Source organism: Chrysochloris asiatica, unplaced genomic scaffold, assembly GCF_000296735.1.
Source record: "Chrysochloris asiatica unplaced genomic scaffold, ChrAsi1.0 scaffold00415, whole genome shotgun sequence".
Taxonomy (NCBI): domain Eukaryota; kingdom Metazoa; phylum Chordata; class Mammalia; order Afrosoricida; family Chrysochloridae; genus Chrysochloris; species Chrysochloris asiatica.
Window position 1 is genome coordinate 951,918 of NW_006408933.1, and position 16,367 is coordinate 968,284.

The 16,367-nt window shown below is 48.9% G+C and overlaps 1 protein-coding gene across 2 annotated transcripts; it reads left to right on the forward strand.

Annotated features, from left to right (window-relative positions):
- Positions 1 to 1,503: 1,503 nt before the first annotated feature.
- On the forward strand, positions 1,504 to 15,622 carry LOC102823575 (chromosome unknown open reading frame, human C21orf2). 2 transcript variants are annotated; one of them, XM_006876783.1, is made up of 8 exons: positions 1,504 to 1,580; positions 7,181 to 7,199; positions 8,867 to 8,913; positions 11,523 to 11,752; positions 13,040 to 13,214; positions 13,474 to 13,482; positions 13,948 to 14,020; positions 15,491 to 15,622. In XM_006876783.1, the coding sequence occupies exons 1-8, from the start codon at positions 1,504 to 1,506 to the stop codon at positions 15,620 to 15,622; spliced, it is 762 nt and encodes a 253-aa protein (XP_006876845.1). The 2 variants fall into 2 exon arrangements, with proteins under 2 accessions (XP_006876845.1, XP_006876844.1); XM_006876782.1 differs by lacking the exon at positions 13,474 to 13,482 and having other exon boundaries at positions 13,921 to 14,020.
- Positions 15,623 to 16,367: the final 745 nt, after the last annotated feature.

Genomic DNA, 16,367 nt, shown 5'->3' on the forward strand with positions numbered 1-16,367 from the left:
GCTGCTCCGCAGGAGAAAGATGACACTTTCTGCTCCTATAAAGATTAGGCACCCTAATCTCAGAAACCCTATACAGGGTAGCTATGAATTTAAACTGACTTGATGGCATTTAATAACAACAAGCTAAAACAGGTGCAATTCATAATGAAGGCTAAAGTCTTTGATCTTCATCAGTAAGCGCTTCAAGTTCTTTTTGTTTTAAGCAAGCAAGAGTGTGTATATTGCAGGTTGTTAATGGGTTCTTTCTCCAACCTTGATGCCCCATTCTTCTTCATATAGTCCAGATTCTTGGATTATTTGCTCAGTATACAGATTTAATAAGTATGGTGAAAGATACAGCTCTGAAACACATCTTTTCTGAATTTTAAAACAAACAGTACCCTCTTGTACTGTTCAAACAACTTCCTCTTGGTCTATGTAGTTTCTGTATGAGCACAATGAAATGTTCTGGGATTCTCATTCTTAACATTGTTATTCATAATTTGTCATGATGACCTCAACATAAAGAAAACAAAAATCCTCATAAACAGATCAATAAGAAATATCATGATAGGCAAATATTGAAGTTGTCAAGGATTTCATTTTACTTGGATTCACATTCCAAGTAATCACGGAATCAGCATTCCAAGTAATCCATGGAAGCAGCATTCAGGAAATCAAACTATTCATTACATTAGGTAACTCTGCTGCAAAAGACCTCTTTCAAAGTGTTAAAAATCAAAGATGTCACTTTGAAAACTAAGATGCACCTGGCCAATGCATGGTTTTGTCCATCGCCTCATATGCTGGCCAATGAATAAGGAAGACTGAAGAATTGATGCATTTGAATTATGATATTGTCAAAAAATATACCACGGACTGCCACAAGTACGAACATTTGCCTTGGAAGAAGTACAACCAGAATGCTCTTCAGACGCAAGTATAGCTAGACTTCATCTCACTAATTTTGGACAGATCATCAGGAAGGACCAGTCTCTGGAGAAGGGCATCATGCTTGGTAAACTAGATAAGCGAAAAAGAAGACCCTCAACTACGTGAATTGACACAGTGGCTGCAACAATGGTATCAAACATAGCAAGGATTGTATAAATGTCACAGGACCAGGCAGTGTTCTTTCTGTGTGAGTCAAAATAGATTCGACCAAGCACCTAATAACGGGAAGTCAGAGTAGCGGAGATACAAGTCCACGCCCTGTAGGTGGTGTCGAGGCCCCAAATAGCGACACCACACAGAAGTGAGACTGCGCGTGCGCAAGACCACATTCTGGACGTTGTAGGGCGAAGCTAAGCTTGCTCGGTGAAAGCCCCGAAGGCCCCTTCGCGCCCGCGTTGCTCCGCCCTCGCACGAACTGCCAATGGGTTCGCAGAGCTCACCTCTGACGACACGCTCCGCCCCCTGACGACGCGCCCCGCCCCTGGAGATGCACGGCGCGGAGCCGGAATACGAGAGTGACCAGCCCGCCAGGGCTGTGGTCCGGCCTGTGGCCGGGCTCGCGGGATCGCCATGAGGCTGACGCGGAAGATGGTGCTGTCCCGAGCCAAGGCCTCGGAGCTGGAGAGTGTGCGAAAGCTCAACTGCTGGTGAGGGACTGGGGCCTCCCTGCGGTCGCTCGCCAGCTTCTCAGCCTGGAAAAGGGGCTGCGGCAAGCGTTAGGGGATAGGCGCGAACCTTGGGTGGGGTTGCCTTGGGCTGAGCCTTCGGGCCGCCACCCCCAGTGTGTCCTAGGCGGTCTGTCGGTACAGGGCTTCCCGGAGGTGCTACCTCAAGCCCAGGTTGGCAAATGCCATTCCAGAACCTTCACATCCCCTGAGGGGTGGTGTTTGGGACTCAGACCCAGACATGTTTGCTGCCTTTCCTTAAAGCTACTCGAATTCCATAGAAGACTCGTGCCTAGCTTTAAATAGCTTTAGTGGAGGTCTGGTAACATAGTGGTTACGAATCGGGCTGCTAATCTTAAGGTCAGCAGTTCCAAACTACCAGCTGTTCCGCGGGATAAAGATGAGGTTTTCTGCTCTTGTAAAGATTTACAGCCTCGGAAACCCTGTACAGGGTCGCTGTGAGTCGGAACCGACTCCATGGCACGTAACAACAACAACAGTGGTGGTTAGATACCCGCTGGATAGGTCTGATATATGAAATTTCCAATTGTCATTGGAGCCCAGTCGTTTAATAAGGTGACAAATCAATCTGATTAATACCATTTCCAGAGAAAAAGAAAGAGAACTGGGAGTCAGAAATACTGATTCAGTAAGCATGATATTTTCAGTAGCCTCCTATGCGTGTGAAAGTTGGACAACGAATAAGGAAGACTGTAGATGAACTGGTGCATTTTGAGTTACATTGTTAGAGAAGAATATTGAAAGTATTATGGACTGCCAGAAGAACAAACAAGTCTGTGTTGGAAGATGTACAGCCAGAATGCTTCAGACATATCAGAAGGGACTAGTCTCTGCAGAAGAACATCATGAAAAGTCAGCGAAAAAGAGGGAGACCCCCAAAGAGATGGATTAACACCGTGACAGCAACAATGGGCTGACGCATAACAATTGTGAGGATGAAGCAGGACCTGGCAGTATTTCCTTCTGTTGTACAAAGGGTCACTATGAGTCAGAACCAACTCTACAGCAACCTAACAACAAGAAGCATGGACAGGTGTTCTGATGTGGTGCTACAGGAAAAACACTTGACTAGCTGAAAGGTCAGCGGTTCAAACCCATCAGTCGTTCCTCAGAGATCTTATACAGGGTTGCTGTGAGTGGGAACCAATTCTGCTGACTTAACAACAAAGCATGAACAGGGCAGTGTTTAGTTCTGTTATGTATGAGTCAGAGCACCTAGTAACAACTAGAAACATTAAGTACTTGGGAGAGACCAATCACTGTTTGGGAGGAAAGTGACAGGAAAGCATGTAGGCTCTGCAGAATCTGAGCAGCCCTAGGTTAACTCGGGCAAGAGAGAACCAGAAGTAGCCTGGAGTTGGAGTCTGAAAGATCTGCAGGTGGTCACTGAGAACTCAGAGCAAGGCTTAATGTGTCCCTACAAGCTGGACCGCCAACTCAAATAGAGTGGGGAGCAGAGCCAAGAGCAGACCCTTTGTTGCACTGGCTTCAGCAAATAGACTGTAGGAGTGAGCTCTGATGTATTAACCAAAAAGCCTTTCCACTCTACCCTGGAACCCGCCTTTCATTTGCTTTCAATAATGCATTTCTTTGTTTAGGAAACATTCAAGTCAAATTTCTGGTCTTTCTTTCTCTGAGCAGGGCAAAACAGTAATTCTATTTCAGGTTTTCTAAAGCTTGTTTCTGGAGTCCTGATGTGGAGTTATAGGATAAGCCCTCGACCTCAAGGTCAGTTTGAACCGCAAGGTCAACAGTTCAAACTCATAGCCACTCCTGGGAAACTGTATACAGGGTTACTATGAGTTGGAACTGACTCAATGACACTTAACAACAACAGAACTTGTTTCTGGAGTCCTGGTGTGTGTGGCACTGTAGGATAAGCACTAGACTTCTAACCACAGGGTCAGTGGTTCAAACCCTCCAGCCACTTTTCTGAAACCCTACACAGAGTTGCTATGAGTCAGAACCTACGCAAGCAACGGCACTTAACAACAAAGAGCTTTGTTTCTAAGGTTGCGTGTTTAGCCTTTGAGCTTGATCTCTTAGAAAGGCATCCTTGTTTCCATCAATGAGGAAGATTAATCATCCACCCATGGCTCTGTGAAAAAAAGATTCTAAACAACATTATGCTCCTCCTTAGTGTGAAAAGTAGCTCTAGGCATCAAACAGATCCATTTTTTTAAAAAAACCAACCAAGAAACAATTTTTGGGCCCCTTTATCAATTATCTGAAGGAGCTCTCTGGTAGCGTAGTGGTTACGAATCGGGCTGTGAACCGCAAGGTCAGCAGTTCAAAACTACCAGCGGTTCCGTGGGAGAAAGATGAGGCGTTCTGCTCCCGTAAAGATTTACAGCCTCGGAAACCCTGTGCAGGGTCGCTATGAGTCGGAACTGACTCCACGGCACTTAACAACAACAATCAGTTATCTGAGCAGTCTTTGTTGATGTTGTTGTTTGAAGTGCCCTTGAGTTGGTTCCGACCCATAGCGACCCTGTATAGGATTCCAAGGAGCGACCAGTGGACTTGAACTGCTGACCTTGTGGTTCAAACCAACTCTGCAGTCCGGCACATTAACCCACAGCACCTGCCTTCAAGTTAATTCCAACCCTTTTGCAAGCAGTTGCCAAGCCTTTTTCTTCTTCCAAGACACGTCTGGATTTGTTTCAACTGCCAGCCTTCCACATAGTAGCGTAGCCACAGTGTTCACCTCTCAGGGACTCCAGTTTTGTCTCTTAGTTGCTGTTAGGTGCTGTCAAGTTGGTTCCAACTCATAGTGATCCTCTGCCCAGCAGAACAAAGCACTTGCCCCATCTTCATTGTTAACGTTTGAGCCCGTTACAGCTGCCACTGTTAGTCCATCTCATTGGGGGTCTTCCTCTTTTTCGTTGACCCTCCATGTAACCAAGCGTGATTGTTGTTGTGAGGTACCCAATCCTGTACCATCCTCATAATTGTTGCACTTGAGCCCATTGTCACTGCCACTGTGGCAGTCCGTCTCATCTTGGGTGATCTTCTTTTTCTCTGACCCTCCACTCTTATCAAGCATAATGTCTCTCCAGGGTCTGGTCTCTCCTGATGATATCTCTCATGCATGAGAGGACAGGAAATATAAAATACAGTATACCTACATTATCTACATGTATCAGGGGACTTCAAAAAGTTTGTGGAAGAATTCCACTTTGTTTTCATTCCATTTTTCATGAACGTTTTGAAACCCTTTTGTGTGTGTATGTATTTAAGCATTAAATAAAATTCCAAGGATTCCTCCAACCCCCTGGATCAGCAAAGCATCCCTGGTCTATATGAAAGAATGAGAAAAAGGACTAGGGACCACCCCCAAGAGTAGACTAGCTACCCTATCCCTATATCTCACACTTCCTGACACTGATTCCCTCCACCTGCAGAAACCATTCCATATAAAACTTTGCCTGCCAGGCACTTTTCCTCCACAGAACATAAAATTCCTGGGTAAGTTGTCAGTAACTTCATTTTGCTTTGTTGTTGTTAGTGTCTTTGAGTGAGTTCTAATTCATAAGTGCTGTTGAGTCAGTTCCAACTCATAGTGACCATGTGTAGGGTTTCTGAGAAGTGGCTGGTAAGCTTGAACTCAACACTGACTTGGCAGTTCAAACCAACTTTGCAGTGCAGCGCATTAACCCACATAGGGAACCTATATAGCAGGGATGGGGAAGGTTCAGCCCTCGGGCCATATGAGGCCCACAAAATCATTTGGTCTGGCCCTACCAAGACAACCACAGTTCTAGCCATCACACTTGTTAAGTGCTGTCAAGTCAATTCCAACTCATAGTGACCCTGTATAGGGTTTACAAGGAGCAGCTGGTGAGCTTGAACCACCAAACTTGCGGTTCAAACTGGCTTTGCAGTCCAGTGCATTAACCCACAGGGCCACACCAGGATTCTAGCCATTACATGAGGGATGAGTTAATTAAATGTTTGACCAAATACAGCAGGCTAATTTTTTAAAGTTGACAATTGCCAGTAAATTTATAAATCTTCGCAGAAAAAGTTTCCCCACCCCTGCTGTATAGGGTTTTCAAGAGGTGTCTAGTGGGTTTGAACTGCCGACCTTTTATAGTTAGCAGTTCAGTACTTACCCTACAGCACCAGATCCACAGCTAACATTCAGGGAAACAACAGTCAAGAAATCAAACGACATACTGCATTAGGTGAATCTGCTGCAAGACCTTTGAAGTGTTACAGAACAGAGATGTCAGTTTGAGAACTAGTGTGTCTGACCCAAACTATAATAATTTCAGTTTGAGGACTAGCGTGTCTCACCCAGACTATAGTATTTTCAGTCACCTCATAAGCATGTGAAAGTTGAACAATGAATAAGAAGATCATAGAAGAATGGAGGCAATTGAATTATGGTGTTGGTGAAGAATATTGAAAGTACCATGGACTGTCGGAAGAACAAACAAATCTGTCTTGGAAGAAATACAGCCAGAACACTCCTTAGAAGCCAGGGTGACAAGACTCCATCTCTCTGGCTTCGGACATACTATCAGGAGGGACCAGTCCCTGGAGAAGGCCATTATGCTTGGGAAAGTGGAGGGTCAGCAAACGAGAGGAAGACCTCCAACAAGATGGATTGACAACAATGAGCTCAAACATAACACTTGTGAGACTAGTGCAGGTTCTGTGGTGCATAGAGTCACCATGAGTCGGAACTGACCCGACGGCAATAATGTTCATGGAGGAAGCCCTGATGGTGTAGTAGTTAAGTATCTTGTTGCTAACTAAAAGGTTGGCAGTTCAAACCCACCAGCCACTCTGCTGGAGAAAGATGTAGCAGTCTGGTTCCATAAAGATGTCAGCCTTGGTTGCTGGGAAGTTCTACTCTGTCCGTTAGGTTGCTGAGTCAGAACTGACTTGACACTCTTGGGCCAATGTTCAGAGATTGAACAGTATTCTTGTCAAATAGCAAAGAATAGACCTTTGGTATAAGACAACTATGGTATGAGACAACTATGGCTGTGGTTCCCCCACTGACTAGCTCTGTGGCCTTGAGCAAATTACTGAACATTTTTCCTGCAGCCATGCTTTTATATAGGAGAGAAGAATCAGTATTGGAAGATTAGAGCAATAAATTCAGGGCCTCAGTGTTTGTTTACTCAGTAAATAGGGCAAAAGGTAAAATTGAGTGCATCATGTGGTAGTGAAGATTTGAGGGGAGGGACCAATGGTTGGTGAACTCTACCTTAATCTGGTCTTTAAAAAATATTTTTAATATCACAATAAACAGGCCTGTAACAGTAGAATCTAAAGTGTGTTTTAACGTTTTAAATTTCATTGTTGACAGGAAAAGTTCCAGAAATCATTCAGAAAGGATGAATACACGCACAATGAGTTTTGTAAAGTAAAAAAAAGCATAAAACATTATCACTGATTTGCCTACAGGTTGACCCAAAGCAACACCAAGTAACTGGCTTTGTAGTCCTTTGTAGGTTTGTGGGTATTTGCCATTCATTTAGAAAAACATTAATTTTTACTTTTCATTCAATTTCAACAAAATGACAGTATCTGGTTTCTTTCCACAGGGGCAGCCGCCTGACAGATGTGAGTATTATACTGATCATCACCAAATGGATCCTAATCCCAAAAGTCTGCCTCTTCCTCCAGAGCACTGTTAAACAAACTTATCCCCGTGCCCTCAGCCCCATATCCGGTACTGGGTTCACTGAGTGGTTCTATAATGCAAGCCGCCCACAGTGTTCTGTAGTATCCACGTTTGTGTTGAAGTCCTCTAAGCATTCCTGGGTGAATGACACTGTCTGTGTCCTCACTGAGTGTCCATTCTATGTGGGTGTGCACAGATCCCAGTGCTGCCATGTTCTCATCCAGAGAAGAATTCCAAGAGCTCTAGTTCTGTTAGGCTGCAAACCTTAAGGTCAGCAGTTCAAAACTACCAGCGTTTCCTTGGGAGAAAGATGAGGCTTTCTGCGCCCATAAAGATTTACAGCCTCGGAAACCCTATACAGGGTCGCTATGAGTCAGTTCCAACTCCACGGCACATAAGCACCATCATCAGTTTTGTTAAGAAGAAATGCAATCACTGAGTGTTTTCACAGGTGCCCAGGCTTCTTCACTGCCCCTCACTTCAACTCCTTCTTAGATGCAGCTTTCTTCACCCCCAATCCCAGCAAGTGGCTGGAAGAGATTGAATGCCCCCTACCCACCCCACCCCACCCCACCCCATGTGTTGAGGGTGTGTGTGTGGCATTCCTGTGACTGGACTGCCTTTTTCTCTATTCCTTTCTTAGAAATGATTGGCCCTAGCTTACACAGAGTTATGTGCCCCTCCCTTCTTTCTGTTTTGCTTTGTAACTTGAAACAATTGGAAATGAGGCCAAGCCACTGGGCTGATCCAGAAGGGCCCGCTGCACCTCCTGCGGTAGCTGCAATACTCCCTAAAGAAAACAAACACTCTTACTGCTATCAAGTCAATTCCCACTCATAACAGCCCTTTGTGGATTTTGTGAGACTAAATTTTTATGGGCACAAACAGCCTCATCTTTCTCCCCCAGAGCAGCTGGTGTGTTTGAAATGCTGGCCTTGTTTGCAACCTGATGCTTAACCCACAGTGCCACCAGGGCTCTGAAATCCTCCTCACTTAGCAGTGAACAAAGAGGCAAACCAAAACACTACAGTTGGAGAAAACAGATGTGCACATGGGAGGTCCTTTAACCAGTTTGAGCTTGTTGAGGTCAGGGATCCTGCCCAGCACGCAGCAGGTACTCAGATGTTTGGAGAATGTTCAACCACTTCAGTAGTTATGTAGGCTTTCTGGACCACCCGAGAACCTTACTACCTTTTCCACTGAATTAATATTACCAACATGTTCTAAGATGCATCCAGTGTTGAGCCTGTCTTCCTTTTGGTCCAGTTGTATTGGCGAGAAAGGCCTCCGTCCTTTCCCTGTGCCTCTGGACATCAAGAAGGAAGAGTCTCTGTTCATGGCATCTGAGAGGGAATCAAGGTCCTTTGAGGGCACCTTGGTAGTGCACTACTCCACAGTTTACTGATGGCAGTGGTATTTACTCAGATGGAGAGAGTGCACCCACCGTGTCTCCTTCACTGTGTGGAAACATGTGTGTCGGCTGCAGACTAGAGAATGAAGCCTGTTTTAAGTAGAGTGGGCTGCAGCTTCACCTTGTCTCCATGGGGCTGATAGAGGGAGGTGTTGCAACACTGGCCAATCACCGTCTTCCGCTTTTCCCTTGTAGATCTCTATATGCCGGGAGATGCCCAGCCTGGAAGTGATCACCCTCAGGTACTAAATGTCGGACCATTTGGTCCTGTGGGACCACTTACTGTTAGTTAGCAGTCTGAGAGTCTGCATCTGGAGGGGAGCAGTGGTGGCCAGCAGAGAATCCAGCTGCCTCTCAGCTCCACACCTGCACCCTGCTCTTTCTGTAGACTCCCCCAGCCTTGGTCTGTGGGTGGCACTGTCCTGGCAGTGGCAGTGACCCTCCTCTGCCCTGGCCTTCGAGGCAGCCGTATCTGCCCTGGGGACCCTCCAGCAGCCTTCTCTGCCCTCCTGGTTCCATAAGTGCCCTGTCTTTCCACAAGGCCAGGAAGGAAGCTCTGCCATTTTCTCTCCATCTGTCATCTGCTATCCATGGCAGTCACCTCCTCCAGGGCCTCTGCATTTTAACAGGAAGGAAGCATTGAACGAAACACTTTGTCACTGGAACGTAAAGCAGCTGGGGGTCAGAAAAAGAAAGAGTTGCCCATGTCCTTAAATTCCTTCCTAGTTACACAGCAGCCACGGGAGGGGAGGTGCCCCGCATGTTGAAGGACTGCCCCCCTGAGGTGGGATACTTTTAGTTGTTGCCATCAGGTTGGCTCTGATTCATGCCTGTGCTCCATAGGATTTTCAGTGGCTGATTTTTCAGAAGTAGATCACCACGGCTTGCTTCTGAAGTGCCTCTGGGGAAGCTTGAACCTCCATCCTTTTAGGTTAACAGTTGCGTGTATCCCAGATCTTCACAAAGATTTAAAACCCTGCAAGGAGGCAGGATTCTCCCTGCTGCTTTGGCTATTCAGCAAGGTTCTGGCCTCTGAGTGTGCCATGGTCCTTTGCTGGCTCCTGTGATCTGTCTCAGGGACTCCTTGCTCTGTCTCCTGTAGCCCTTTCTGGTCTCCGTGGCACCTTCTGCAGTTAGCATTGATAGATGGATTTGTGTTGCCTGTTACTGTCCATGTCTACCCTGCTGCCCACCACATCTGCTTGGGGCACACAGCACCCCCAGCACTGACACGTCAGCATGTTCATTCCCACTGAATGAGCAAACAAAAGGGCTCAGACCATACTCCTGGGTTGAACTGCAGCCCTCCCCCTACTGGCTACCCAGTCATGGGCAAGGCCTGGCACCTCTGTGCCTATGTTCCCTTACCTGTCACATGGAGGTAACAGCAGTGGCCACCTGTAGGGGTTCTGAGGGTAACGGTGCTAGGCCTGGTGCCTGGCATGAGTACACAAGTGAGCTGTCAGTTGTTTCACTTAATCTTCTGCATTGTGACTGTCAACAAGGCTAGGATTTGTGTCAGCAAGGCCACAGAAAGCCTACCGAACACAATGTGTAGCCTTTGGTTCCCTTGGGACAGCATGCACCATGGAGTTGGTACGGGTGTGTGCCGTGCCCCTGCCGTACATGACTGAGTGATGCGGGCATGTGGCTGGGCATCCTGAAGCTCCAGGCCCCTGTGGGTGCTGAAATGCATCCCTGTCACAGCTCAGAGCAAGGGCAGGTTGCAGAGGGCTGTCAGCCAGTGGCTTTGAGTCAGTCCGGATGGGACAAGCTGCCCTGATGTTTGGGTGGCTGCCCTTCAGTGGGATGAAATAGTTTCACTTGATCCCTGGTTCTACTATATGGGTGCAGGGCTGAGAAGCAGCCCGGGGTCAGGCTAGTTGGGTCCTCTGGTTACCACAGACTGCCTATGCCTACAGAGAGTTTCCTTAACTGAGGTCCTGAGATTGGCTCTTGGTAAAATCCATCAGTTTCACAGCTGATGTTGGATGAACTAGCCCCGAGCTGTCAAACAGCATGTCACCCAGCCCCCAGTCACCGCATCATTAGATGAGTGTTCATTCTGGTGAGGACGTCCCTTCAAGGTGCCTCCCAAGCCTGGTGTCAGCCTCTGGAAAGAATGTTTCAGACAGTCAGACTCTTAGTCCGTGTCCCACACAGGAACCTGACTCTTGCCTTCTCACTTTGTAGGGTTATAGCATGCCCTGAGCTGGGAAGGAGGTGCTCCCCAGTCTGGCGAGGCTCTCAGATGGGAATCCCGGCCTCATCCACAAAGGATACTCAGCCTCCCGGGAGCTGAACCCTTGCACATTCACAGCTCTGCTTTTTTTGGTTGTAGACAAAGGGCTGGACCCCTCTTGTACTGCTGTAGACCATAGCCTGGTGTGTTTCTGTACTTTGACCTGTTCACAGTTTCTGTTGAACCAAATTTAAACCCATACCCTGTATTTATTTGAAACAAGGGGTTTCTGGAGTTCAGTGCCCAGTGTCTGTTTAACATGAGGTTCTCTTCTGCTGTTTGCTGTGCATTTTTCTGGCCTGTTTGAGGCAAAGTGATATGTGTGCCCCTTCAGAGGTCTTGGTTTCTTCACTAGTAAGGAGGGTGAAGCATCCTGCCTTCCATCCTGCAAGTGCAGAGCTGGAGAGCAGAAAATCTGTTCTCTGAAGTGGTCTGCCCTGACCTTCACGGTTCCTTAGGTAAGGCCTCCTTGACCTCAACTCCTACAGCCCTCTTCTGAGCTCCTGAGCTAGGGCTAGTGCCATTGCCCAGCATTTCCAGTGGAAATGTGACAGTGATGCTGGGCAGTCTTAGGTGCCATGTCTGTTACTAACCATGGTGTCCCCGCAGTGTCAATGGTGTGTCGAGCCTGGAGCCTGTACGTCAGTGCCAGCGCCTTAGCGAGCTCTATCTGCGCAAGAACTGCATCTCCAGTCTGGCCGAGCTCTTCTACCTGAAGGGCCTGCCACGCCTGCGGGTGCTGTGGCTGGCTGAGAACCCCTGCTGTGGCCCTGATCCCCACCTCTACCGCATGACCGTCCTGCGCAACCTGCCCGGCCTCCAGAAGCTGGACAACCAAAGTGAGTGCCTCACTGGTGTGCCGGGACCTGCCTGAGTGGGAAACCCTGGGGGCTGTCGTGCTGTCTAGAACCTAGGAGGCTCGAGACCCAATACCACATCCGGAAAATTCCTGAAGCCCACACCACTGCCATCCCTCCCTCTTCTCTCTTCTTTCTTGAAAACTCCTCATCTTTCAAGACACACCCTCACACCTCAAAGTCTCCTTCCCCATAAGCCTCTGAAGGAACAATGAGAGCTTCTTCTGCTTATAATAGTGTTGGTTTTGATCACATGAGTATCCCTTTAAAACCCTGGCCCTCACCCTACCTAGGTGCAGAGTTAGAGCCTCCTTGTGTGAACACTGCACAGCCTGGTCATCCACCTGTTGGCCAAGGATGCTGGAGCTGTTTTTTTTTTAATAGACTTGTATTTATTTTATTTTATTTTTTAGCAGTTTTAAATTTAATGAAAATTGTGTACAAAGTACACAGAGATTTCCATCGTGCCTGCTCACCCTCACATAGTTCCTCCTTTAACATCTTGAATGCCTTTTTTATTTTGTCCTGTTAAGAACAATACTGCTCTGAACCCTCACCCTGGGTTCCCAACAAGCTGGGTGCAAGTTTTGGAGGTTTGGTGTCTAGGTATGCAGGTGGTGGGACAGCTGGTTCATGGGGATGCTTTGTGCCTTACAACCCTGCCTGAACTTGAACCTGAGCGCTCACCCCACATCGTCACTACTCTAATTATCTGTAGTTTGCTCTCTTCCTATTGGAAAAGTAGGGTCCCTTCCAAAGTTTCTCTTTGTATCTCCAACTATCATCCAAGTGATAAGCACCTCACTTAGGGCTTAACCATGTGGCCCTCCCTTGAAGCTCCAGCCCCTTCCCCAGGGGATGGTGCCTTTTCTCTGTTCACCCACTGGCCCTCTCTGTCAGTCATTTGCTTCCAGCAGTCAGCTTTAATGTAACAAAGCATCAGGAGAATTGTGTCATATGTCACTAAAGGGGAGTAAATATGGTCTTGTCTGTCCCTTCTTAAACTTTGCCCTAATTAGGCATTTTTATGAGTACTTACTTTTTGCAAATGTGAAGATCCAAGTTCAGAGGCAGTCCCTGAGCTTGGTACAAGAGGGACATGACTAGTCGCCCCCGGGGAGCCAGACCTCTAGGCTAGAAGACATACACATTTGCAAACACCTTTTAAACTGTGTCAAATGCCACAGGGATGACTGAGACCTTGGTGCATGGTTTAGTGTTGGGAGCCCTCCGTGTTGCTCTGGCCCCTCTCTCTCCTTTACCTCTAAGCTGTGACAGAAGAGGAACTATCCCGAGCACTGATGGAGGGGGACGAGATCACCGCTGCCCCGGCTAGAGAGGACACGGAGAACGGTTCACCCAGAATGTCCTTTACCCTGAGGTCCATGGACCCTTCAACTGAGACAGAGCAGGACTCACTGGGCTTCAGCACTGCCGAGGCGAGGTGTGACTCAAGGGAAGGCCGGCAGCACAGGGCCAACCTGAGACTCAGTGATGTGACTTTCTCTTCCTAGCTAGGTCCTTTATTATATTCTTTGCATTTCAAACCTGCTTGTCTTTTTATCTACTATTTCTGTTTTTATAAGAACACTTTTAAGAAGCCATGTTTATTAAACAGCAGGAGAGATGAGAAAGAAGGGTGTTCTGGAGAGCCACATGGCCTCTGAGTTCCTGAGGACACTGGGAAGGGGTCTGTAGGCCAGGCCACAGGGGTGTGAGTGTGGGCCACTGGGCAGAGAGTTGGCTTGGCAGTTCCAGCCCCATCCCCTCCTGGTGGAGAGAGGCTTTTTAGGGCATCATGCTGTGATCCCCATGGGCCTGGGCCTACACAGAGCCTGTGTGTGTGCTTAGTTCCCCCCTCATCCCACTCCTTACAGGCGGTGTTACAGCTGGGAAGCTGGGGTGTAAGGAGGCTGCCCCCACAGGGGATGGAAAACAAGTCAGGGTGACACCTCCCCCTTCAAGCCCATTGCCCAGTCAGCCACAGTTGGCCCTGCTCCCACCTCGAGTTCTCTTCCTGGAAGCTGCCCTCTGCCCTGTCTTCTGGCTTTGCTGGCACTGGGAGGTGTGTTGTGTGATGGAGTAATCTGTCTGCGCTGTGCTCCTGCCCCAGCCCCCTCAGGCCCACACCACATGTCCTCTCTCACCAGCAGTGTCCAGGAGCACCTGGGTGTGAGGCCCACATCCCAGGACCAGCCCTCCTCCTTCCCTCCACGAGAGCCGGAGTCCACCAGCAGCCTCAAGAGCAGAGTAAGTACTCCCTGAATGTGGAAATCTGGGTGGGGGAGGAGGCCGTTGAGACTCTAAAGGGTAGGAAGCTGACTCGGGGCCTCCCTGTCTGGTTCCAGATCTGAGCCCACAGGAGGCTGAGGCTCTAGAAGGCGCCTGCCCAGCCTGGGTAGTGGACGTTGTTGTTATTAAGTGCCATCGAGTCAGTTCTGACTTATAGCAACCCTGTATAGGGTTTCCAAGGAGCGGCTGATAAGTTTGAACCACAGGCCTTGTGGTTCAAACCGACCTTGCAGTCCTGCGCTTATCCTACAGTGCCACATAGAGGTGGCCAAAGAGGGGTTGGCAGAGGCAGCGATGCTGACATGTGTTCACTCTAAGAGAGGGAGGATAGCGGAAGCATCCACCCAGCTGAGGGGCCCCAGACTCTCCTCTTTCCTTCCAGGACTGCCCCCCACCCCCATGGTAGGGTTTCAACTCTTCCCCCATGAGATGACCGGGTGCTTTATAATATGCTTTTAGCCACTGAACATTTTTCTAGTAAATTCCAGGAGGAACCCCAAAATATGCAATATCCAGGGGGCTCAGATTTTTTGTAATTGGGGGTGTCTAGTGTCCCTTCCTCTTTTCCCAGCTCCCTCTCCATGCTCCTGAGGCTCTGCAGAGCCCCCAGGTATGTGGGGATCTGAGATTGAAAACGGGGATTCACCTCTCTCTGTGCCCTCAGCAAATACATACTAAACTCACAGGGCTATGAACCCCTTCCCACCACCACCCACACAGCTGCCTCTGCAGACAAGAGATGGTCAGGTGCTGCTTCAGTCTGGCTGTGAGGGGGCACAGTGGCCAAGGAGACCCTGGAGACACAGGAAGAGGGTGAGGTTTGAGGCATCAGAGTCCAGGATGCAAGGTCTCAGAAGGATGAGAGTACAGGGTACCTATGACTCTGCTCCAAGGTGACCCCGACTTTCCCAAGAAGAGCAGACTTTTCCTGTCCTGTGTGTGCCTGCATGAGTGAATGAGAAGCCCACTCCCCTCCAGGCAACTCAAGGAGAATCGGCTCAGGTGGTCCTCCTGTCAGGGCCCATCCCCTGTTTTCTGAGCAGAAAGGGTTTGTATAGGTGCCAGATACTAGGAGCGCACGTATGTCAGAGCGTGTATCACACAAAGCTGCCATGTGGACACTCAACCCTGCTCTAATCCTCACTGCTTCCCATGCCTCAGTTTTCTTATCTGTAGAAGTGGGGTGGTAGGCACAGGGTCACCGAGGGCCATGGGGAACAGCGGGCTCATGGGTGTGAGCTCCATGGGCGTGTTTGCAGCATGGTGTCAGTGTATTCTGATCCTGTGTCTGTTTCATATTACTGGTTCCATGGAAGGCCAGCCTCCGCACTTGCCCCCAGACACCCTGCTCTCTGTGACATGAGCATGGCTGTGTCCATGAGATGGGAGTGGCCAGTGGCTGTCACTCAGTGGCCCTTCTGTCCCCAGAACAATGTACTCACTGCCGTCCTGCTGCTGCTGAGGGAGCTGGATGCTGAGGGGCTGGAGGTCATTCACCAGACTGTGGGCAGCCGCCTCCAGGCCCTGCACAGACGTGAGCTGCAGGAGGACATGGAGTGACTCCACGGGGCCCCAGCCATCAGGCCCCACCAGCCACCAGGCTGTGCCAACACTGCCTCCCTGCCGTAAGGCCCAGTGTGTCTCCCAGCAGCCTCCTCAAGTGTCCAGGAGATAGAATGCCACAGCGCTGCTATGGCCCAGCCTCTGCCTGGCTTCTCAACCTGGAGGTGGCCTCAGGACAGGAGCCAGCACCAGAACCGTGGGAAACTGAACCATGGCCTACCGACTCCCGAGAAGGCTCTGCTCAGCTGCCCAGGCAAGAGGGGAGTGCAGCCATTGGGGCTCTGGGTTCATCAGCAGCCCTGTGCTGACTGGTTAAAGGGATTGCTGGGGCAGTGTGGTGCACTCAGGCCAATAGGCCCCAGGACCCTGCCTCCCTGTGCAGAAGTCACACCATTCCTCTATCACAATCTCATCGCGGTGGCCAGGAGGGTCCCAGCTAGACTGGGCCATTCTCACAGTGGAAGACTTTGAAGGAGATTTCCTTAATAAAGGATCTTTACAAAATCTGATCTTTAAATAGCAGACATGTCCAAATGCAGACACTGCCAAGAAAAATTGGTTAAGAGATGATATTCTGCCCATTTCCCGGCCTCTGAATGGATCATTGGACACTCTCTGGTGGGCTCAGGGGATCTTCAGAATGCTGGCTGCCTTAGGCTCCCCAGCGCCCCCCTGCTGTAGCTTTCATTGTGTGTAAGGACACACCATTCACACAGTTGTGAAGAGGGGACATGGTCTTCTC

Excerpts from the sequence above, each read along its gene's own strand:
- LOC102823575 (XM_006876782.1), top strand. The coding sequence starts at position 1,504 with ATGAGGCTGACGCGGAAGATGGTGCTGTCCCGAGCCAAGGCCTCGGAG. Across the intron at positions 8,914-11,522 it reads CTGGAAGTGATCACCCTCAG|TGTCAATGGTGTGTCGAGCC; the intron begins GTACTAAATGTC and ends GTGTCCCCGCAG. Across the intron at positions 14,021-15,490 it reads CCAGCAGCCTCAAGAGCAGA|AACAATGTACTCACTGCCGT; the intron begins GTAAGTACTCCC and ends TTCTGTCCCCAG.